Source organism: Neofelis nebulosa, chromosome 2 (assembly GCF_028018385.1).
Source record: "Neofelis nebulosa isolate mNeoNeb1 chromosome 2, mNeoNeb1.pri, whole genome shotgun sequence".
Taxonomy (NCBI): domain Eukaryota; kingdom Metazoa; phylum Chordata; class Mammalia; order Carnivora; family Felidae; genus Neofelis; species Neofelis nebulosa.
In genome coordinates, this window is record NC_080783.1 from 214,220,756 (window position 1) to 214,244,992 (window position 24,237).

The following is a 24,237-nucleotide window of genomic DNA, read 5'->3' on the forward strand; positions in this document are numbered from 1 at the left end:
CCTTGACAGGACGCCCTCATCGGCCAGCTCTCTCCCCGCAGTGCGTTCCGTCTCCCGCAAATTCCTCTGACTAGACTGGTATCCGGTCTGCATATCTCTGCTCTGTTCCTAGGGACACATTGTCAAATGCCAGCTGAAACCCAAATGTACTCTATCAACTACATGTCCTCCACCCGTCAGCGCAGCGACCCTACCGAGGAAACAGAAAACGAATGCAGGACAGGACAGAGGAAGTGAGGATGACCTGGCCCGGCTGGTTCTAAGCGGTCCCTCCCGTCTTTCCTAAAGGCCCCTCAAATCCGGCCAAACCCCTATCCAGATTCGTTGGCGGAGGCCAGGCGCCGCACCCGCACCCCGCCGAATGGCCCGGTGTTCCTGCGCGGTCCTCCTGAGATTCATGAATCAGCTCACAGCAAGACAGGAAGTAGAAGAAAAGCAGAGACAACTGATAAGACATTGTTTTTATTGACAAGTCTAAAGAAAACCTTCATTGAATCAGGGGGTGTAATACAAATTATGGTGACCTGTATAGAAAACCTGGCACCAAATCCGGCCTTTTAGAAACATTTATATAAAAAAATACGCGTTAAAATCTGTACCATGATGCAGTGCAGAGGCCGGATGTCACCTCCCAACACGTGTGCTTGCAAAGGTGGGTCTGGTCTGGGGATACAGGGAGCTCTGGTCCTGCGGCCACCGGAGTGAGCCCTGTGTGAGAATGGCCTGCACTGAAAAGATGCCACAAGAGCCTATCTTTGAAGGCAGGACCCCTATGAGCACCAAAACGCCACAAGCCTGGCGTCAAAACGACAGTGGTGCTGGGAAGAATGGCAGGAGAGGAGGGCCGTCCTTCCTTCTCTGGTCACTGGGCTCTAACCACCATTCGAGGATCCCGGAGCTCTGCAGTCAAACCACCTTTAACTTTGGAGGAACATTTGCAATTTCCAAGTATGTCTTTTCCCCAAGTAGACCGACCAATCTTAAGGAACCAACTCATACTCAGCCTGCCTTGAAGGGTGAAGAACTAATTCTTGTCATTTTTGGCAGGCCGGGCCCCTGAATCACCTATCTGAAAGGCTGCTGTAATCACAACGGAAAAGCACGATGATGACGGTCTCAATCTATTTCAGTCTTGGACCAAATGCAACTGGGCAGCTGTAGCCCAGAAATTACACTTTGCAGGCAATGAAGTGAAAAGCAGCATTGGAATTCCCCCATTCTGGGCACAAATGATCTCTGCACAAGGCCACTGAAGCCTTTGGGAGCAGCGGGGTCAATGCTGCTCATCTGTCTTCAAAGACGAAGACACGGTTCCTTCTCCGGCAGGGCCTTTCTTTCAGCTGAACAGGGTCAGGACTGTGTCTGTCGGCTTATTCGTTCAGGGAAGAGCTGAATTCTCTGGGGCTCTGTGGAAAGTGACAACTGTCCTCAACTCAGCTGCTAAGCTGCTACCCAAACAGTCAGGCTGCACGGACAGGAGACGCACAAATGGGAACCGGACAGAGATGGGGGGTGGGCACAGGGGAGCATCAGGAAAGGCAATAGGTGGGGGAAGACGCGACCTTGTGGGCTTTACGGAGTCCGCAAGGACGGTGCCTCTACAATTTCAGGGCTCCTAATAGCTACTCAAAGGGCTGGAGTCATTCCAGTAGATTCTATACAGGGAAAACAGCTGCCCCACCAAATTCTACCCAAAAGCAGAGTGATTTTCTCAGCTGCCTCCAGGGTGGGTTTTTGGTTTTTGTTTTTTCCTTTCCCAGCCCTCAGCTTGACTATCTTGCTGCAGGACGCTCAGCTGTGGCAATAAGTGAAAGGGGGACGAAGGACAAACGCGCCTGACACACAACGCAGGCACAAAGCTGGGAGCCACGCTGGACTGCTAACGAGGGACTCTCTCTCAAGCAGTGTATTTTAGGACGCAAGGGCTCAGGGTAAGAGACGGATGCTCTGTGTCCCGGGGCCCAGCGCCGATCGCCAGCGCATCCTGCAAGACCAGCATACCGGGAGGAAGCTGGCTGCGTGTCAGTGGAGCAAGGAGGAGCCCAGTTACAAGGGCTCTTCAGGACCCGAGGCCAACCTGGTGGCTCCTTCACCAAGTCTTAGGGCCTTTGAATCCACTTTAAAGTGACCCAACAGCACCCCCTAGTGGAAATTATAAATAAAACAAGGGCCATGCTTCCAGTTCACCACCTGATACGAGTGGTTCCAAGAGTCACGGGCAAACGGAATAATACAAAAACAAACCTTATCTTTAAAAGCATAATAATTAGAAAAAAGGTGGGAGTTCAGAAGCCTTCCTTAGGCCCCTGACTGCCAAATCAGCCTCCCGCCTGTGATTCTCCGCCTTCGACAAACACACTCTAAGGTGGGGGGGCACGGACGGGGGTGGGGAGGGCTCCCGGGACCCTCAGAGTTTGGGCAGACTGCCCGCTGGGGCCAGGACGATGCCAAAGACGTAGAAGAGCCCCAGCAGGAGGTTGAGTTTGGCAGTCCTCTGGGGCAGTTTGTTGAAAGCCTGGCTCCGGAACTGTCTCTCCAGGGAGAAGGCCATGGGAATGGTGAGCAGGGGCAGGGCCAGGCTGATGCTGCAGCGTGTGGCCAGGATGCTGAAGATCAGGTAGGGCAGGAAGAGCAGCGTGTTGTAGAGCATGTAGGAGAGGGTGGGGCCGATGAGGATGGCGAGAGTCACGATGCCGGCCTCCCTGTCGGAGTCCATGTCCCTGGTGTTGTTGGAGTGGAGAATGGCCTCGGTGCTGAGGGCGAGGGGGATGGCGTAGACCAGGGGGAAGACCGCCAGGGACCCCACCTGGACGGCGTAGGCGAACATCACGGCCAGCGGGCCGAAAGTGATGAGGATGACGAGGTCTCCCAGGGCCACATACTTGAATCCGATTCCTACGGCCAGAAGACCCAGAGAGGAGGTGTGAGATCCAGGGCTGGAAACGGATGGCCGGGAGCAGGGAGCTCTCAGACAGAGACCACAGGCAGTCGGCGAGCTCCCTGCCCTCTGGAGCCCAGCTGAGGTCGTCTCCAGTGACACAGAGGGGCAGGGAACACTCCTCTCTTAGCACCCAGTTGGGCTTCGGGTCGTCCCCACGCTGTCCTTCCTACTGTCCCCCGGCAAGTCCTACAACAAACAGCAGCGGGCTCCCACCACACGCGATGCAACGGGGGAGCCCATGGAGGATCTAAATGGTCTCACGGGCCACTCTGGTTTCTCTGTCCCTTCGCCGGCCCGTGCGAGACATCGCGTCCGTCGGTCAGTACCTCACAGAAGGCCCATCCCAGTCTCTTACTTTTCTCCCTCCTTCTTCCACAGCCTCTAGTTTAGAAAACCCGCAGCGAATCTCAGGGAAATCTGATGGTGCCCAAACTCCACATAAAGAAACCTTCGTCCACATAACGAGTAAAACGGCCAAGACGAGGCTCCCATGCTGCTTCCCTTCTCTGGTTCCCATGAAGTCCAAACTAACTCCCCCCCAACTCCTCCTCCCCGACGAAGTTCAAACTAAATCCTCCCCCCGCCCCGTGAACTCCTCCTGGACTGCCAACCCGCTTCAAATCCTGTCTAAACCACTTCGTCAGAACCTGCCCAGTTCTCTCCAGCGATGCCACAATCCATCCGGCCTCACTCCCATCTCCAAAGAGGAGTCATGGTCATCCTATGCCTGGAACATGGTGACAGCCATGCTTACGACCCCACCCCACCCCCAGATCTAATCTTCACGGGCAGCCAGAGGGGTCCTTCCAAAATACTGACCTGAGGCACCTGGGTGGCTCAGTTGGTTAAGCATCTGACCCTTGATTTCAGCTCAGATCATACATTCACAGTTCATGAGGTCAAACTCTGAGCTATCAGGGCAGAGCCTGCTTGGGATTCTCTCCCTCTCTCTCTCTCTCTCTCTCCCCCTCTCTCTGCCCCTCCCTTGCTTCCTCTCTCTCAAAATAAATAAATAAACATTTAAAAAAATATATAATCTGACCATGCCCTTCCTCCAACATACACCTCAAAACCCTTATCACAAGCTGTCCTCGGGATCCTTCACCGGCACACCTCTGGCCCCGCCTCCCTCCTCCCCACCTCACCTTAAGCTCCCCTCCACCTCCACTCATACTTCTGTCGGTTCCCCAAGGCCTTCAGGCACACCACCCCACCTTTGCCTGGCAGACTCCTACTCACCCTTCAAGACCTTAAAGACCATTCCTCAAGACAGCCCCTCCTCACCTGCTAGGCCACAGCCCGTCCCCCTGCAATATGCTCCCAGGGCACCCCAGATTTCCCCCTTCATAAAGTTCATCGTGGTTCTAATTACTCAGTCTGCATCCTCCCCTCAAACCAGAAGTTCCATGAGGGCAGGGCCTGGTGTCTGGCTTGTTCACAGCTCGCTCCCCACCGTGGGCACAAAGGCTGAACTGAACACAGAGCTACAGTAACAAGCACCTGGAGCTGGGGCTGAGGTTAAGGAAAATGACCCACTCAGAGGGAGGCAGCATGGAGTGGGTGGAGTGTGGTACACACACACACACACACACACACACACACACAGAGAGAAGCTTGGGAAACCTCCCGATCTGACCAAGCTTCCAACGAGTGGCCTCAGGATCAGGAGACAAAGAAAAGTACTGGGTCATCAACTGCATTTTAACCAGCCGAAAACGATAAGGGACGGTGGTCTGCAGATGACCTAAGGCCAGGGCAGCCAAAGAATGGGTTCAGCCCAAGATCACCTTCACACTGGTAGCTGGGCTTCTTTGCGGTTGTTTCTCTTCCAGCTTTCTTGAAAGAAAACTGGCCTAGAACACAGCGAAAGCGTAAGGTCTACGACGTGTAGACTTCCTACGTTCATATATCGCAAGATGACTGCCACCACAGTATTAGCTAACGCCTCCATTTAGTTGGGGTGCTTTGGTGCTAAATGACCACCCTCGGTTCTTTAGACTGAAGCGTCCCCAGGGAAGTGTTGTCATAGCCGTGGCCCCCGGTACCCGCCAACATGCAGCAAACGAATTCCGCACTCCCCAAGCAGTGTTGTGGGAAGTCCTCTGAGGACATGCCCTCCGGGAGGAGGTTCTCTCAAGCAGAGCACTGGTTCCTGTACTAAGTTAGCCAATCAATGTCTCCTGCAGAATCTCACATTGTTGAGGGAACAACCTCTGCCCAAGGAAGATGCCAGGCAGGAAGGCTCCCAGCAGGGACCCGGCATGCTTCTCCACCAGCTGCCCACTCTTCTTTTGCTTACATGCCCAGCTCTCCGGGTGGATGTCAGGGCTGTAGCTACGGAAGAAAACACAACAGCTCTACAGCCTTGACAGCTGGCTAGATTACCCAAGAACATCCCCTTAGATCACCTGGCAAAAGTGATGTGAGCAACGTGGAATGAAACCTGGGCCTGCAAAGATAGGCCCCCACCTCGAACAGGTCCCACACAAAAACCAACCACAAACCCACTCGAGAGCTGAGAAAGGTCTGGTAGCCTTCTTGAGGTTATGTGACACAAGAAAACGATAGAGCCCTTGGGGAGAAAGCTGCTTCCTAAGAGTCGGGGCGGACGTATGGCCCAGGGCTCACGCACTCCACCTGCTTCAGAATGCAGCCCACCTCAGAACTTCCCACCACCATTTTCCAAATGAGCCAACACAGTGAAAGACTGGATAAGTTCTCCACACAGCGGCCAGAATGAATTTGTTAGAACATAAATCAAAATGTTGGCAAGAATGTGGAGTAAATGGAACTCTTAAACATTGCCAGTGGGAATGTAATAGTACAACCACTTTAGAAAACGCTTTGGCAGGGCGCCTGGGTGGCTCAGTCGGTTAAGCGTCCCGACTCTAGATCTCATGAGGCTCAGGTCTTCATCTCGGGGTGGGGGTGGGGGTGGGGGTGGGGGTGGGTGGTCATGAGTTCAAGCTCCACGTCGGGCTCCCCAGCGGGCATAAAGCCTACTTAAAAAAAAAAAAAAGAAAATGCTTTGGCAGCTTCCCATAAAGTTCAACATTCATCTACCCTATGACCCCAGCAATTCCATTCCTAGGCATTCATCCAAGAAAAATGAAAACATATATTCACAGGAAGGCTTAAACATGAATGCTCAGGCATAAAAGCCAAAATAGGGACACAATCCAAATGTCTCTGAACAGGAGAAAGGATAAACAAATTGTGGTATGTCCACACAATGGATACTACTCAGCATTTAAAAAGGAACTACTCAAGACCACCACGCTGAGCAAAGACACCAGGCACAAGGATTCATACTGAGTGATTCCACTTATATAAGGTTCCAGACCAGGCAAAACAATCTATGTGAAAGAAATCAAATAGTGATGGCCTCTGGATAGGGTTGGGGAGAGTGGAAATTGACAGAGAAGTAAGTTTTTGAGTCATGGAAATGTTCTGTATCATGACAGGGTGTGGGTTATACAACTGCCTGCATTTGTCGAAATTCATCAAACGGTAACACTTGAGATCTGTGCATTTCACAGTAAGCAAATTATATCAATAAACGTCAATGGTTTTTAAAAAAATATATAAATCATATCATTACATAATATGCTCAATACTTTTCAGTGTTTCCCCATTTGTTCATTCAATGGATATTAAGTACTGAGTATATGCCAGGCAGTGTTCTGGGCGCCATGCGTTCAGAAAGAACAGAGATCCAAATCCCTAATCCCAGGGAGCTTACAGTTTTAAGGGGAAGATAATTAACAAAGTCTGTTATGTTAGAAGTAGTATGAACTGTGGGGCGTCTAGGTGGCTCAGTCGGTTGAGCGTCTGACTCTTGATTTCAGCTCAGGTCACGATCCCAGGGTCGTGGGATCGAGCCCTACTCTGGGCTCTGCACTGAGCGTGGAGCCTGCTTAAGATTCTCTCCCTCTCTCTCTCTCTCTGTCCCCTCCCCTGCTCATGCTCTCTAAAATAAAATTAAAAAAATAGGAAAGGTACTTTGGGGGAAAACACAGGGTGTGTGTGTGTGTGTGTGTGTGTGTGTGCGCAGGCACTTTTATTTTACTTTACTGTATTTTATTTTTATCTGCTGCAAAAACTTTGTATTGTAATTTTGAACAGGGTAGAAAGTAAGGCCTCGCAAAACAGCAGACATGTGAGCAAATGGGTGGAGGAGGTCAGAAAGCGAATCCAGCAGACAGAAGGAGTAAGGGGGTTCCAAGCCAAGGAAAAGCATCTACAAAGGTATAGCACGTCCTGCTGTACCAGAAAGAGCCAAGAGGATAGTGTGGCTGGAGCATAATGAGCAGGAAGAAAGAAGGGGGCAGGTCAGAGAGCTGGCAGGAGGGGAGAGGGCGAACAGATAATGCACTGTCCTGGGGGTCACTGTGAGGACCCCGGCCTTTCCTCTGAACAAGATGGGAGCCATTAGAAAATTCTGAGCAGAGGACTGATGTAGCTGCCTTATGTTTTCACAGGACTACTCCAGCTCTGATTTGGGAGCACCCTGAAAGGCATATCGATAAAGAACCCGCTGCCATTTTTGAGGAGATGACAGCGGTGGCCGGAGGTGGTGGGACGCAGCCAGATCCCAAATGCATTTTGAAAGTGGAGTCAACAGGATTTGCTGATGGACTGGATGGGAGAAGGAAGGGCCAAGGATGATGCCCATGACTTTTAGCCTGAAGAACTGGAAGGAGGAAGGTGCCACGGAATGAGATGGGGAGAGGTGGGGAGTAGGACAGGATTCTTAGGGGCGATCAGGGCTTTGGTTTCAGACACAATGGGCTTGAGATGCCTGTGAGATCTTGGGGAGAAGCTACTGAGGGAGAAGTTAGGCGAGTCTGGGGTTGAGTGGAGAAATCTGGAACAGAGGAACACCTTTGAGAGTCACCAGGTTAACAGATGGCATATGAAGCCATGAGACTGGCTAAAAGCAGCCGGAGAGTGGATGGAGTTAGAGGAAAGGGGTCCAAGGACTGAAGCTGGAGGCTGGGAGTAAGGAACAACTAACTGGCAGGGGAGCCAGAGGCCCTGTGAGACCAGAATGATCCAGCCCTGAGTGGCCTCCCCAACAGTACCTGGCTCTCCCTCTGAATCACACTGGCCTTTCATGGATCCTAAAGCACGCTGAGCTCTCCCTGACCCCAGGGCATTAGCCTGCGCTACTCCTCCAGCCCTGAAGGACTCGCTCCCAAATCAGACCCAGTTACTCTGCCCTGTAGCTTGCTCCTCATCCTTCAAGGGCCTCTTCACCACCGCCCCATGCGCGTTCTGCCACAGCACCCTACTGATTTCCTTCACAGGGCTGTTCACAGCTGGCTGCTCTGTCACACTCTCCCCCACCCCTTCCTTCTTCTCTCCCCCTCTTCACATCAGAGTGCCCCAGGTCGCAGTCCTGGTCTCCATGGGTCTCTATCACCACTCTTTCCTCTGGTGATCTCATCCAGTCACACAACTTTATCTCTGTGCCAGAGACTCCCAAATATCTGCATCTGCAGTTTAGGCTTCTCCTTGGAACTCAGGTGCTTACATCCAGCCAGCCATCTGACATCTCCACTAGGAGATCTAATACATTAAGATGTCCCAAGCCAGTCTCCCAATTTTCTCCCCCCCCCCCCAAACCTGTCTTCATCCTTCTCTAGCTCCCTTGACATCGAGTCCATCATTTCAAGTGCTCAGGCCCAAACCTCTGAGTTATGTTGAATTCTCCTGTCTCTCTCCTGCCTTGTATCTCATCCATCAGCAAACCCTGTTCACCTTCCAAATATACCCAAATATATTCAGAATCTGACTACGTCCTCCCTTCTCTACCACCACCCTGATCCAGGCCACCAAACCTCTCTTGCCTGGATTGCCGAACAGCCTCACCTTTTGGCTTCCGTCCTTGCCCACTCACCTTTACCCGTTCTCAATACCGCACCCAGACTGATTCTTTTAAAACATGAAGGTCTCCATAATCTCTGTGCTTCTCTGCCTCCCCAAACATACTTCTCTCTGGTTTTACCTTTTTACTCACTCCCTCACTCAATATTGGACTCTTGCGGTTCCTTAAACTTTTAAGCACACTCCTGCCTTAAGGCCTTTGGTAACTGCTATTCCAAGATTTGAAACATCCTTCCTCTAGATACATGCTTAGCCAACTTCCTTCTATCTGTGCTCACATTACCTTTTTGATGAGGCCTACCCTGATCAAACTACTTCAAACAGTCAGCTATGCCCTCCTTCCTTGCCCTACTTATATTTTCCCCATAGCACTAATAATATTTTCATATACGATGACCAGGGTACCAACTCATCGGGGCTTACCTGGAACTTTCCCGATTTCAACACCAAAAGTCCAGCATCTTGGGAACCACCTCAAGTCCTGAGCAAACCAGGACGTTGGTCATCCTAAATATAATTTATTATTTTTATTTTCCAGGTCTCCTCAAGATCTATGAAACAACTTCCACAAGGGCAGGGATCTGCGACTCCCGGGTTCACACAGAACAGTGCTTGGCACATAATAGGCGCTCAATACGTAGGACTTGACCACCCGCCCATCACTACCTTAATCAGCCTGTTGCAAGGAGTCACACAGCAAACCAGCTGCCAGTAATTAGCTGTATAATTCTGAGTTCTTCAAATTTAATTCCTCTAAAATTTGAAACTGTGGCATCCTAAGATACGACCATCGAAAGAAAACCAAATAGAAAAATTTACATACACGTGATTCTGTGATTCCTACCATCCATAAGCCAAGCTGGGATCTTCTCAAGTCACTACTGTTTTCAAAAAGTCCACATGACCTACACGTTACAGGTTTCACATAAATGGCCTAACTCAGAAAAGAACCTTTGGAACTTCTTCTCCAGCCCTGAAACTCCGATGCAAACCAGCAGTTTCCCGTACATGCAGCCAGGAAAACAGGCCAATTCTTACCTCCCGTGTAGAGAAAGGAGCCAGACAGGCCTCCAAAGTAGATGAGAGCCAAGTGCTCCAGTTTCAGAGGGGACAGGTAGTAGAGACAAGCGGCACAGACACAGCCCAGAGTGTAGAGGAAGACTCCAAACCGGACAACATCCTGGGGCTCCAAGATTCGGTCCACCAGGGTCCTGTCATCACTCTTTTTGTGGTCAATGCCCTTGGAAAAGTCATAGTAAGTGTTGACCAAATTGCCAGCCCCGTGCACGGCAAGGACGGCCACGGCACAACCCACCAGCAGCCTGGGATCCAGGACGCCCTGGGATCTGTAGGCCAGGGCACTGCCCAAGGCCACCGGGGTGAGTGAGGCACTGAAGCTCCACGGCCGCAGGGCCAGCACGTAGGAGGCGCATTTCTGCCTCCAGGAGCGTTGGGGAAGCCTGTCCTGCTCCGGACAGTCGTTCCCCAGCAGGTCCCTGTCCCCGACCTTGGCCGTCTCTCCCGCCTGTATGTTAATCTCCCCCGGAACGTGAGAGGCCGCCATGGAAGCTGCACGTGGCTGAAGTCAAAGTTAATAGTGAGCCACCCACGGCACAGCTACCGCTCAGCGGCGAAGAGGGGCGGGGCGGCCGGACCTGACCTTCCTTCGATTCCGCCCCGGGGCAAGGCTGGGGAGGCGGCGGGCCCCGGGGGCAGCACCGAGCCGACCAGGCAGCCCACGAGGCCCGACGGCACCGCCCCGACCTCCTGTCACCTGGGCGAAACCTGTGTCTGGACCTCAGTCCGCGGCTAGAGCCCAAGGCCGAACTGCGGCCACGCGCCTTAGGATACTGGAGCCGCCATCTTGTGCGCCGGCCTCCGAAGGCCCGCCCGGAAACAGGGACCGACCGCGCGGGCCGGGCCGGTGCTGGCGGGGCCGGGGCCGGGGCGGGGCCGGGGGCGGGGCCTGGCGGGCCGGGGCGGAGCCTGGCGGGCCGGGGCGGAGCGGCGGCCCCGCGGCCAAGCCCCTCTCCCGCCGGGGGTCCGAGGCCCTCAGCTACCCCCCAGACTCGCAGGAAACAGCCTCAGCATCACAGGAACGACCTCGACCGCGTGTCGCTTTACGACTTACCTAGAGCTTCCATTCACCAAAATAGGACTCACTCATATTTTTCATTCAACAAGTATTTATTGAGCACTTACTATGCTAGGCAGCAGTGAACAAAATGGACAAAAATCAGGGAGGGCATTGAGGGCAATGAAACAGGTAGAATTACCTCCCACTTTTTAAATGGGAAACGAAGCTCTGAAATGGGAAATGATGTCTAAGAAATTATTAGCTCTAGTAATAATCACCACGGCAATAATTCCCGCTTTTTATTGTGAACAATTACCATTTGCCATGTACTGTCCTGCCTGCCTTTTTATCCATACTCTAGGTTGCTCACTTATTCATGCAAATAACCGTCTTCCTCCCCACTCTGTCTCCTGGCCAGCTTTGGCTCTTCATTGCCCGCCTTCTGGAAGCTTATGGGCCATAGCTGTAGCTCATTCTGGCTGGAGGGAGCCAACAGTTAAATTTTCAGGAATTTTCTGAGCCCATCATTAAGCACAGCCATTATTAAAAATTAAATTGTACCAACTTACAATTAGATAAGTTATATTTAAAACAAAGTTAACAAAACTCATTACTTCCCAATTATCTCACTCCATGTTACCATTTGTTTCTTTTGTCTGTTGTCTATCGCATTGTGGAAATATGATATAATGACGGGCTACCACTCATCTCCCCCAGCTTGGGAGGCTCTACGATATCCAAAAGACGCATCCTGTTAGAATCAATTGGCCATACGGAATTTGCAATGAAAAGCATTGTGTATTTTATTAGTATTTAGAAGTTACGCGCTAGATACATCCTTTATATTGGTGACAGTTATAATATGCACGTAGCATGTATGGACGCGGGACAGACTCCATAATTTTGGTGCCTAGTGCAAAATAAAAATGTGCAGCCCCTTGGTCAAAAAGCATTAAGAGTTTCAATAAGAGCAATACAACCTCACACAGCCCCAAAGCCAGCCCTTGTACATACAAACATACCAACATGTCCCTCCCCCCACCCCCACCTTATCAGCTAGCTGGTTGTTAAATATTTACATCTCTACTCTGTAGCACATACCTGTGATGCTGGCCAGACCCAAGTGTCCTCTCGTGCCAACTTGGACAAGAGGAAGAAGCAGATATATCAAAACCCTGGCTCCATCGTTTACCAATTCTATAACCTAATCCCTCTCTATCTCAGTTTACTCACGTGTAAAGTCTGAACAATATACAACATGCCTCCCAGTTCAAGAATGTTGAATGCCTCAATGTTCAAGAATAACAGTGATAGAATTTATTGACTGCTCACATGCGTCATAGAGGGTTTTAGGTACTTTACATATGTTACCATTTAACCCCACCACACTACTTACGGAGGTAAGTGCATTATAATCTCTTTGGTTTTATGATAAATAAATAGGTATAAAGAGATTAAGTACCTGGTCGTATAGCTAGTCAATGTGGGAGCAAAGTTTCAGATTCAGTTAGACTCCAAGCTGCTTTTAACCACTACTTTATCATGTCTAGCAAAATCCCTGATACTTTGTAAGTGCTCAATAAATATTACTTACCATTTTAACATAAGAAAGCTCTTCGTAAACTGAAAAGAGACCTACATATGTATCGCTTACTGTTGTTATAAAACCATGTGATTGTTAATTAGAAAACAGGGCCTTATTACAACTTAGCGTGGCAAAAATCTCATCTATTGCGGGTGGAAATGAAAATTAGTACCTCCCTTATAGAGAACAATATGGCAATGTCTGTCGATTATACATGCATTTACCCTCTGACCTTGTAATCTGATTTCTGGGTATTTATTTGGCATAGCTTCTAGGGGAAATATTATGTATGTACAAAAGCATTCTTTGCTGCATCATTAGTAATAGCAAGAATACAAGTGTCCATCAACAGAGGACTGGAAAAATAAATTACCATACATCCATGTGATGAAATACTATGTACCTATATAATAACAAAAGAACAAGGGAGCTTTCTATAAACTGAGAAACATCTCCAAGATCTACTAAAATTGTTAAAAGTGCAGAACAGTACAGATAGTAACAAAAAGGGAAAATAAGAGTACGTATAAAAAGAGAATCTGCCAACGCGTTTTGTCAGCCACAGAATATTGCCAAACCTCTTTAATTTGGCATTTCAGAACTTCTGGAAACTTAAATATCTACAATGGGCACTTCTTTCTTTCCTTTCAAATTTTTATCTAAATTCTAGTTAGTTACCATATCATATATTGTTTTCAGGAGTAGAATTTAGTGATTTATCACTTAGCATACAACACCCAAGGCTCATTGCAAGTGCCCTCCTTACTACCCATCACCCATTTAGCCCATCCCCCATCCACCTTCCTCCATCAACCCTCGGTTTGTTCTCTATCCTAAAGAGTCTCTTATGATTTGTTTCCCTCTCTCTCTCTCCTTCTTTCCATGTTTATCTGTTTTGCTTCTTAAATTCCACAAATGAGTGAGGTCATATGGTATTTTAGACACGTCTTTTTATTACACAAGTAATTGATGGTAATGGACAAAGGAAAAAATATGCCCTCTCCGTATTTCATTGCATCTTAGTTGCATATCCCTCCCCCACTCCCGCCCTGAATAGACACATAAGAAATATATAAATGCTTTATAAGGGGTTATATTATACTTCTATTGTTGTACAGCTTGTATTTTTAAAAATGTTTATTTTGAGAGAGAGAGAGAGAGAGAGAGAGAGAGAGAGAGAGAGAGAGAGAACCTACACAAGCAGGGAGGGGGCAGAGAAAGAGAGAATCCCAAGCAGGTTCCGCACTGTCAGCGAGGCCGTCAAATGCCATTTTTGCCATTGATTGTTTGAAAAGATGTTTTTATTTTAACTATTTTAATTTTGAAAGGTAAGCTCCACATCCAAGGTGGGGCTTGAACTCAGGATCCTAGATCAAGAGTCACAGGCTCCACCCCCTGAACTACCCAGGAGCCCCTGGATGTTTTTAAGTGATGTTGCTTTAAAAGTATTTATTTAGGAGTGGGTCATTCAGTTAAAACTTGGTTATGGGAATGATCTTGTGAGCTAGGTAATTTTGGAAAACTGGAAAATTCTCACGAAAAACGCTTTTAAACGCACACTGCATTTCAAAGAAGAGAAATCACGGGTGCATAATTAGCGCTGGTCCCAAAGTTCTACATCTTTGCTCTCTTAAAGACAGGGCACCACGTCGCTCACACCCTGGTTACAGCGGTACCCACACACCAGGATCCGGACCGCCACAGTGTCGATGCAGCGGGGAATGATAGTAGCGATGCACCGGATGTGCGCGTGGAAGTGGCAGAAATCAACTCACGAGCGATTGGTTCTCCCAAGTGGACGCAGTCCTCTTTCAAGCCTCCTTTCGTCTGCCACTGGCCGCGTGGTTTGTCTATTTGAACAGTCCCCGCCCCCTAGAGAAGCCGGGTCCCAGGCCTCACTTCTCCTTCATTTCTATTGGTCTGCCTTCCAGTCCATCTTCTCCTTACGCCTGGCGATTGGTCCTCAGCGCTAGGAGTCCGCCCTCCCTCCCGCCCGGCTTAGAGGACAGCGGGGAAGGCGGGTGGTGGGGCCGGGGGCCTGAAGCGGCGGTACCCGCACAGGTGGCGGCAGCCGAGGCCTTGGCCGAAGCCGCGCGGTGAGTCTGGGGCCTGGCACCGACCCCTCTAAGGTGGAGGAATCTCCAGACCCAGGGTCAGCCTGGTCCGTTGGGGGGGAGGGGGGGGTGCCGGGAAGTCGTCCGTCTGGTCCGTGAGGTCCCTACGGACTTGGGCGCCGTCTGAGCCCTTGACCCCCACCCGGCGAGGCAGCACCCACCTCCTTCCGGACCCCCAGGAGACCCCCGGACCCCTCAGCCTGCCGTGTGTCCCTGGCGCGGCGAAGGGCGGCCCATCAGCTCCGGTACCGCCGGGCGCCTTTGGGTCTCCATGCCCCGCAGTCACCCCATCTTCCGAGCCACCTACAGGTTGTCCTCAGAGAGGAGCAACGTCCGTGTGTGCCCCTTGCACTGCACCCTGGGGACCTCTCAAGGACCCAGTCCCCAGAACTGAGCTGGGTTCCATCCTGGGGTTTCATCCTCTCTGCCCTCCCTACCCCCATCTCCAGTTTCAGCCACCCCAACTTTAACTTCTGCCAGCCGTCACCAAGACTCTTAGGATATTGGACTTACAAGTATTTTAGTTGAATTCTGCCTGGAGCAGATGGGCCTGTGGGCCTTAGACCCTGTGAAGATACTCTGGTTTCTTCCTCAGAATGAGAATTCCTTGCCAGCCTCCCTCCCCCTCATCGCAGAGGCGGGACACACACCCCTTCCTAGTTTTCTCATCAGGGATCCTTGGGTTTCCTCTCCCCTGAAGGATGACATTTCCTTCTGCAGCCTTTTTCTTGGCATTGAAGTACTTAAAAGCCTTACAAAACGAATTATTCCCTAATTTTTTTTTCTCTGCATCTCACAGATAATTTCAAAAATAAGAATTTTGGAAAAATTGGTGTTCTAATATAATGTGGACATACCTCGGACCGGTATATATGTTCCTCCCGCAGCAGTCTGGGCTGAGCCCTGTTATGGCCACTTTATGGTGGTTGCCTGATTATTTGTATTTCCCTCTAGATTGTAAGCTCAACTGAGAGGAGGGACAGTATATAATTGAGGAACGAATGAGTGATCTCAGGAATGAATCAGTCTCTTTTAGCTCACATTCCAAGTACTGGTACTTAAGAGAACTGCACTGTCCAATATCATAACCACCAGCCACAGGTGGCTTAGAGCATCTGAAATGTGACTAGTTGAAGTTGAGGTTGCCCTGAGTGGAAAATGCACAGTACAAAAAGAGAACGGAAAGTATATCGGTAATTTTTATGTTGGTAACATGTTGAAATGATATTTTGCATCTATTAGATTTAAGAAATGTATTAATTTCATCTGTTTCTTTTTGCGTCTTTTTGATATGGTTGCCAGGAGATTTAAAATTACATTTATGGGGGCAACCGGGTGGCTCGGTTGGAGAAGCATCTGACTCTTGATTTTGGCGCTGGTCATGGTAATAACAGCTAATGGTTATTAAGAACTCACTGTGTGCCTGGGACTGAAGCACTTTTTAACATTTATTAACTCACTTAATCCATAATTTAATACATAATTTTGGACTGGATTCGAACCCAGATAGTCTGGCTTCAGAGCCCACAGTTTAACCCTGTCTGCTACACTGCCTCTTTTTTTTTTTTTTTTTTTAAGTCTATTTATTTATTCTGAGGCAGGGAGAGAATCCCAAGCAGGCTCCACACTGTCAGCACAGAGCCCGATGTGGGGCTTGAACCCGCGAGATCAAGACCCAAAGCTGAAATCACGAATCGGACGCTTAACCGACAGAGGCGCACCACCCAGGCGCACCACCCCCCCCCCCCCCCGCCTCTTTTAAACACCAGTCATTGTGGAATGAATCAAGGCTTTCTCTACATTCCTCAGTGAGGTCTCCCAACCTTTTTAGGATCCCCCCCCCCCCCCCCGCCCCCTGACAACGGGCAGAGAGGAGATCCGTGTTGAGGAACGGGCACCATAAATATATTCATGACACCATAGTTTGTTATGCAAAATATTGAAGGAAGTTTCTCTCCAACGAACCTCAGGTCAAGATGCTGGGAACCGGACCTGCCACCGCCACCACAGCCACCACCACGTCCAGCAACGTGAGCGTCCTGCAGCAGTTTGCCAGCGGCCTGAAGAGCCGGAATGAGGAGACCAGGGCCAAAGCTGCCAAGGAGCTCCAGCACTACGTCACCATGGAGCTTCGAGAGGTCAGGGCTTCTGGGCTTTGTCGTGCAGTGTTGGGCCTGAATGCACCGGCACTGGTTTCGATTCCTTCCAACGGCTGAGTGAGGATTTGGAAAACAAAGGCACCCAGTTTTTCCTGTCTGTAGGGTGCGCTGGTTCCTTTGTAGTGGCACATTTCTGTGGCATTTCCTATGCTGTGCTTCCTTCCTCCTTTCCTTTCCTTTCCTTTCCTTTCCTTTCCTTTCCTATCCTAGTGGCACATTTCTGTGGCATTTCCTATGCTGTGCTTCCTTCCTCCTTTCCTTTCCTTTCCTTTCCTTTCCTTTCCTTTCCTTTCCTATCCTAGTGGCACATTTCTGTGGCATTTCCTATGCTGTGCTTCCTTCCTCCTTTCCTTTCCTTTCCTTTCCTTTCCTTTCCTTTCCTTTCCTATCCTAGTGGCACATTTCTGTGGCATTTCCTATGCTGTGCTTCCTTCCTCCTTTCCTTTCCTTTCCTTCCCTTCCCTTCCCTTCCCTCCCCTCCCCTCCCCTGCCCTCCCCTCCCCTCCCCTCCCCTCCCCTCCCCTCCCCTTCCCCCACCATATTCCAGACCTTCAGTTCTTTCTATCTGATAACCGTGGTCGGGCTGGGTTTGAGGAGCTGGTAGCCTGGGGCTTTCTAGAGAGAGAGCATGCTTGATGTCTGGACGGTGTCTCTTGCTCATCCTTGTAACCCCAGGATGTGGCCTGCCATGGGGTAGATACTCAACAGGCATTTGGTCCACATACAAATGAGCTGTGGGTTCATCTCAACAGTTTACAGCTATAAACGTGGGCAGTAGTTCTGTCCTCTTCGGCGTGAGCCAGATCTGCTGGCCACCTCTCAGTCCTGACCTTTGGGAGCCCCCCCCCCCCCCCCCCCCCCCAGTCCCCAGCATCAGGGAGACATTAGAAGTTGTTCTGAGTACATCTTCCTCTGCAGATGAGTCAAGAGGAGTCTACTCGCTTCTATGATCAGCTGAACCATCACATTTTTGAACTGGTTTCCAGCTCGGATGCCAATGAAAGGAAAGGTGGCATCTTGGCCATAGGTAAGGGCAGGGCCTCTGGTGACGGGGACAACTGGGAATGAAGGGCGGTCACCTCTGTGTCCACTGCACCTGCGTCCGCTGCTTACTAGACGCTGAGTTCCTACCCGTTTCACGAAATTTTGAGGAGCCCTGTGGCTTTCAGTGTACTTATTCAGGTGTTAATCTTAGCAACGGTCCTGGGATGGTGGCACAGCTGATGTCTTCAGATACAGAGTCTCAGAACCATTATGCAACTTTCGTAATGCCTGAGCCGGTGCCTGAGCGGAGACTGCAAGCCAGCTTTCTTCCCCCCACCCCGTGTGGCTCGTTGCAGGCTCTGGTTTCCCTGTCGGGCAGTTTGGCGTAGTGGGGCTCACAAATGGAAAGGCAAAGTTGGGGTACAGTGATACAAAGCATGTCATTTTCACATCCCAGGGACCGGTCTGGTGCATTATTATTCATTCTCCGTTTTACTCCTTTTCTTCTTGGGAAAACAAATTACGTGTCCTAAAACAAGGTTGTTTTGCTTTATGTAAGTAGTTCTGACGCAGATGTCAAACCTGCTGCTTAAAATGAAAATATTGTCTGCATCCTTCCCACCTGGAAGTTGCGCTTGGTACTCAAAGCAGAAGGAAGGGGTCACGCGCCAGCCTTCCTGTCAGGGCCGCGCGCTCTCCGGGACCGGACGTGCCCATCCTCACCTTTTGTCCTCCTGTCTTTCCCAGCCAGCCTCATAGGAGTGGAAGGCGGGAATGCCACCCGTATCGGCAGATTTGCTAACTATCTTCGGAACCTCCTCCCCTCTAATGACCCAGTTGTCATGGAGATGGCATCCAAGGCCATTGGCCGCCTTGCCATGGCAGGCGACACTTTTACAGCTGAGTACGTGGAGTTCGAGGTGAAGCGAGCCTTGGAGTGGCTGGGCGCTGACCGCAACGAGGGCCGGAGACACGCAGCTGTGAGTGCCCGCGGGGAGGGATGCAGCTGGCCGGGGAGCAAGGGGGCCCTGTCGGGGTCCTCCGCACCACGTGTTCGGGTCCCTGAAAGGCAGGCGGTGAGGGGACGCTCCAGGCAGAGGCGCTGTGCTTCTTAAAGAAGAGGGGCCTTCGGTTCTGTCCTGAATCCCTTTCTCTTTTTGCCCCAAGCTGCGTACCCAAAGAGGAAACTTGAAAGTTCTCTTCTTTTGCCCAATAGGCACAGCCCTGAGTGCGGTGCTGTCTGGACCTCTGATTTCCTAGACTCAAAACTGCCTCCTGAGCAGAAGGTTCCCCCCTTGGCCACAGGCAGACGAAATCACAAGCCAAAAGGCTCCTAAAGCCCCAGACAGCTGTCCTATCTGTGTGATCCTGTCAGTGTCTCTGTCAAGGTCTCTCTGCTGTCCTATGGGAACACAGAAATACTAGGAGGAGGAGAGGAGCGGGGGCAGTGGGAGTGGTGGTCTGCCTCCTTTCAGGCCTTTCTTGTTTATTTTCTAGGCGTTTGTTGATTGGTGGGCACCTGGCCCAAACTCCCTCTTTCCCCATTGGCTCTTCTGCAGTTGGGGGAGTGGGAGCCTCTCATCCTCTCGTGGTGCACCCCCACTGCTTTTTTGAGGCTCGGCCCTGAAAAAAAGCCTCGTTTGAGGGACCAGGCTTCCAGGCCGCGAGATGAGGGAGAGTCTGTCCTTGAGAATCTGGGAATGAACGTGGTGGGGATCAGAGCATCATTTGGATCCTTTCCTGTCGGCTCTGTCTTCAGGAGCCAGTACCACGAGGAGGGACCCTGGTACTGGGGGAGGGACAGCCATGTGGACCCTGCTTCAAGGCGGCTTTTTCCTTCCTAACTCTGAAACTCGGGCCAACCTCTGACCTTCAGTTTCTTCCGCTGTCAGATGGACATATAGCAAAATTAAATATTGAACGGGATTATTAACTCATTTAATAAACGTTTATCAAGGGGCGCCTAGGTGGCTCATTTGGTTAAGCGTCCCACTCTTGATTTCAGCTCAGGTCGTGATCTCACAGCTCCTGAGCTCGAGCCCCACATTGGGCTCTGCGCTGGCAGTGTGGAGCCTGCTTGGGATTCTCTCTCTTTCCCACCCCGCTTGTGCTTTTCTCTCTTTCTCAAAGTAAATAAACATTTAAAAAATAAATGTTTATCAAATACCACTGTGCTCCAGGGATGGCTTTAGGCTGTCATTGGGACAGAATGCAAAGCGTAAACACGTCTCCCTTCCAGAGCTCATGTTCTAACATTACGAGAATCCTATGTTTGTAAACACCCTAGGATAATGAACACTGAGATTTTCGATCAATTTTTCTTTTATTCCTATGTCCCCAGAGGTTCCCAGCTAGAAGAGAGGACGAGTCTGCTCCTTTCCTGATGTATATATACACACAGGCTCCAGGATGGCAAGAAGCCGCATCCTGATGGGACGAAACTCTCTGATCCAGACGAGGGTTCTCTGTGTGCTTTTCTCCCCCAGGTTCTGGTTCTCCGCGAGCTGGCTATCAGCGTCCCCACCTTCTTCTTCCAGCAAGTGCAGCCCTTCTTTGACAACATTTTTGTGGCCGTGTGGGACCCCAAACAGGCCATCCGGGAGGGAGCTGTGGCCGCCCTTCGTGCCTGTTTGATTCTTACCACCCAGCGTGAGCCGAAGGAGATGCAGAAGCCTCAGTGGTACAGGGTGAGGAGATGGTTCCGTTGCATTCGCCTGCAAAGCACATTTTTAAAAAATGTTTATTTTTGAGAGCACGAGCAGGGGAGGGGCAGAGAGAGAGGGAGACACAGAATCGGAAGCAGGCCCTAGGCTCCAAGCTGTCAGTGTAGAGCCCGACGCGGGGCTCAAACCCACGAGCCGGGAGATTGTGACCTGAGCCGAAGTCAGATGCTTTACCGACTGAGCCACCCAGGTGCCCCACAGCACGTTTATATACAGCCCCACCTGGCCTAAGGGCCGCAACAGGGCCCTCGCCACAGAGCAAATGTCACTTTTGTGTTGGTCTCAAGTGGTTTCTGAAGCTCAGTATGAGTCAGCACTTATCTCATTGGATTTCATTAATGCAAAGATCTGTTGGTGGCCACACCATTATTGTACGTGCCACTGAGGATGAATGAAAACGTGATACAGTAAAACTGTGACTTTACTGCCGTCTCATCACCAGTTATAAGAGCTCTCCTCTCAGAGGTGTGAAAATATAGAAAAATGGGTGTCTGAGAAGCAGCGACACACAATGATGCTAATTTAAGAAGTGCCAGGGCTCGTGACATTAGACGAGAGAGACCTGGCACTTCTTCGCTAAGAGCTGGTACTACAAAGAGATTCCTAAACGTGGCATTGGAGATCTGGGCTCTAGGGTTGGCTTTGCTCTGTGACGTTGGACAAGTCATTTAATTTCCTTGAGCCTCTGGTTTTTATCCGTTAAATGGGGATGGTCGTGGCCTCTGCCTCATGGTACGGTGCACGTTGAAGCTAAATTAAACGAGAGAGCTTGGTGAATCCCTATCGTTGATGTTGCTGGCACAAGCCACTGAGCAGGCATGGTAACACCTCAGGGTCCCCCATGTAGAAGGGGCGGGCTGGTGGTCTTTCTCCCTTTGGACATTGGGTAATTAACACGTCCCGTGTCTCTAATAGCACACGTTTGAAGAAGCAGAGAAAGGGTTTGATGAGACGTTGGCCAAGGAGAAGGGCATGAATCGGGATGATCGCATCCATGGAGCCTTGCTGATCCTCAACGAGTTGGTCCGAATCAGCAGCATGGAGGGAGAGGTGAGGAAGCATGTCAGAAGGGAGTCTGGCTTCCCACGTGCCGTTCTGTGAACAAGACAAGGCGAGATCCTTGTCCTTACAGAGGACGTTTTATAAGGGAACCAGGAAATAAGCAAGTCGATGAGGTCACTTCAGAAGGCACCAAGTCCTGTGAAATAACGGGTTGGAGGGTAGCAGTGGGAGGGGACTTCCTCTCTGGGGTGGTGCTGTTTCAACTGAGACCCACATGATGTGGAGGAGCGAGCTTTGTGCTGCATGGGGGTGTTCCAGGAAGAGGCTTTGAGGTGGGAGAGAGTTTGGCAAATTCAGGGAACAGAAAAAAGGGAAATGTGGTTGGGGCACCGAGAGCAAGGGAGGTTGGGGGAAGGGTCAAATTCTTAGGCCTCAGGGTCGCGGTCAACACTGGCTCTTATTCTCATAAACGTTGGAGATGCGTGCCCAGGGGAGCGGGGTGAGGGCCTCCATTTTTAATAATCATTGGCTACTGCTGCGGGGAAAGCTCGTGCAGTGGCGGGAATGAAAGCAGGAGACTCTTTAGGGGGTTGTGTTTAAAAGTGCAAGGACTTTTGTCAGGGAAACAACTTATGGTGGGGGCGGGGGACGTGGAGGGAGCAGGGAGAGGCTGGCTAGCCGTCAGCAGCCATGAGACAGCAAAGGAAAGTGACAGGAGTGTGCTAGGCTACCGCGCAGAGCCACCATGGGGGGGCTTCCGGCCACCATCGCCCCCCCAGGAGCCCTGCCTCAGCATTCCTCCTGCATCCTGCGTTGGCTAGAGGCAGCCCGTGGCAAATGTGGCCGTGGCACAAACATGGTGATGTTTTCAGAGTCGTGGCCGGGGCCGTTGTCAACTGCACTCCTTGTAGTTGATCCTGTTCTCCTGGCTACCGTGGGAGGCTTCTGGAGTAGTCTGGGCAAGTGATGGTGGTGGCTTCCCTAGGGTTGGCAGTGCAGACACTGAGAAGTGGATTCAGTGTCAACCCACTGACAATGGATTCGGGATACATTTGGGAGTAGAGCCCCATCCACGGGTCTTCCTACGGGGAGCAAGTTGGTGTGGAATTTTGCCCCAGGGCTTCTTGCTTTAATAGACCGGATGATCATTTGGTGATGTCTGTGCTGTAGATGCGGGCGGCCTGGGCTACACTGTATGGAGAGCTCAGGAGTCCGGCTCGGAATCACCATTCATGTGTACACTGTGTGACTTGGGTACATTATTTTACTTCCTTTAGCCTCATTTTCCTTGCTGTTAACGGGGATCTCCACCTCACTGGGCTCCTGGGAGGTTTCCAAGTACACTTGACCCTTGAACAACACAGGTTTGAGCTGCATGTGTCCACTTCTAGGTGGATTGTTTTCGGTACACATACTGGAAAACTTTTTGGGAGGTTTGTGACCGTTTGAAAAAACTCACAGATAGGAACCTCATAGCCTAGAAATTAAGAAGCTGAGTATGTCACGAAGGCGTAACATAGATGTAGATCCTAGCCTTATTATTGACCATCGTAAAATATACACAAATCTCTTGTTAGAGTTAAACGTTACCTAAACTTACGCACACGAGCACTCACAGACTATACCTGGTGCCATTTGCAGTCGAGAGAAATGTGAACAAACACGAAGGCACAATATTAAATCCTAACTGCATAAAATTAACTGTAGTACAACCGTACCGACTGTAGTAATTTCGTAGCCACCTCTGTTGCTGCTGCAATGAGCTCAAGTGTTGGGAATGTCTGGTTAAAACACCGTGCGAGGCTGATCATCTCCGTGTGCCCAGTTCACCCCTCCAGTAAGTCACGTGTCGCAAAAGCGATCTGTCGATCTGTCTCCGTCCTCGTGTGTTTTTCGTCGTGTTCGGTGCGATACTATAAATAAACCTTGAATAATTCTGCGGAACCCATGTGAAGTGCCACTGGCGAAGTTCTCCCAAGAAGCAAAGTCATGATATTGTAAGAAAATGTTGCCTTGCTTGAGACGTACCGCAGCTTGCGGTCCGCAGCTGTGACCGCCCACCGTTTCAGGATAAATGAATCCAGCATTTAATCCACCGTTGCAAAACAAGAAAAGGAAGCTGAAGCGTGAAGCTGTTGCCACAGCTGTGCCTACAGGCGCAAATCTCTTGCACTTTTTGAGAAATAGCTTTTACATTTATTTATTTTTGATGGAGAGAGACAGAGCACAAGTGAGGGAGGGGCAGAGAGACAGGGAGACACAGAGTCCAAAGCAGGCTCCAGACTCCGAGCTGTCAGCACAGAGCCCGATGCGGGGCTCGAACCCACAGACCGCGAGATCATGACCCGAGCCGAAGTCGGACGCTTAACCGACTGAGCCACCCAGGTGCCCCTTGAGAAGTATCTTTTGATCGCATATGGTAAATGTAGCTTTTATGTGGGTGCAGGATTGCCTTAAGGAAGGCATACTTAAAGACTCTAATGTGATTTGAGAAAAAGCAAAGTCATTATATGACAATGTAGAGCAAAAGGAAGGTGAAGGACCTAGCACCGGAGAATCGGATGCCAGCAAAAGATGGTTTGATGAGTTTGGAAACAGGTTTGACTTAAAAAAAAAAAAAAAAAAAAAAAAAAGGCAAGATAACAGGAGAAGTAGCTTCTACTGACCAAGAGGCAGTAGATGAGTTCCCAGAGGCTGTAAGAGAAAATCACTGAGGAGAAAGGGTATCTGCCTGAACGTGTTTTTATTGCAGACGAAAGTGCC

The 24,237-nt window shown here is 50.4% G+C and overlaps 2 protein-coding genes across 5 annotated transcripts in view; one reads left to right on the forward strand and one right to left on the reverse strand.

The window, feature by feature from the left end:
• Window positions 1–446: 446 nt before the first annotated feature.
• On the reverse strand, window positions 447–10,484 carry UBIAD1 (UbiA prenyltransferase domain containing 1). Of its 3 annotated transcripts, XR_009258410.1 has the most exons (3): window positions 9,869–10,484; window positions 9,254–9,337; window positions 2,878–2,895 (listed from the first exon to the last, which is right to left on the reverse strand). XR_009258410.1 is itself a non-coding variant. In XM_058719091.1 (2 exons), exons 1-2 carry the CDS (start codon window positions 10,392–10,394, stop codon window positions 2,408–2,410), a joined length of 1,014 nt encoding a protein of 337 aa, XP_058575074.1. In that variant the 5' UTR covers window positions 10,395–10,479; the 3' UTR covers window positions 447–2,407. The 3 variants fall into 3 exon arrangements, 2 of the variants coding, with proteins under 2 accessions (XP_058575074.1, XP_058575075.1); XM_058719091.1 differs by lacking the exon at window positions 9,254–9,337 and having other exon boundaries at window positions 447–2,895; window positions 9,869–10,479; XM_058719092.1 differs by lacking the exons at window positions 2,878–2,895; window positions 9,254–9,337 and adding an exon at window positions 2,905–5,275.
• A 3,987-nt stretch (window positions 10,485–14,471) lies between these two features.
• The window catches only part of MTOR (mechanistic target of rapamycin kinase), a 133,555-nt gene continuing 123,789 nt past the window's right edge, over window positions 14,472–24,237 (forward strand). The window contains exons 1-6 of one of the 2 annotated variants that reach the window (XM_058719094.1): window positions 14,472–14,588; window positions 16,577–16,744; window positions 17,684–17,792; window positions 18,497–18,729; window positions 20,236–20,436; window positions 21,388–21,522. In XM_058719094.1, the coding sequence (XP_058575077.1) occupies window positions 16,583–16,744; window positions 17,684–17,792; window positions 18,497–18,729; window positions 20,236–20,436; window positions 21,388–21,522 (840 nt within the window). In that variant the 5' untranslated portion in view covers window positions 14,472–14,588; window positions 16,577–16,582. Of the gene's footprint in view, window positions 14,589–16,566; window positions 16,745–17,683; window positions 17,793–18,496; window positions 18,730–20,235; window positions 20,437–21,387; window positions 21,523–24,237 lie in introns of both variants that reach the window. The other variant, XM_058719093.1, reaches the window with a different exon arrangement.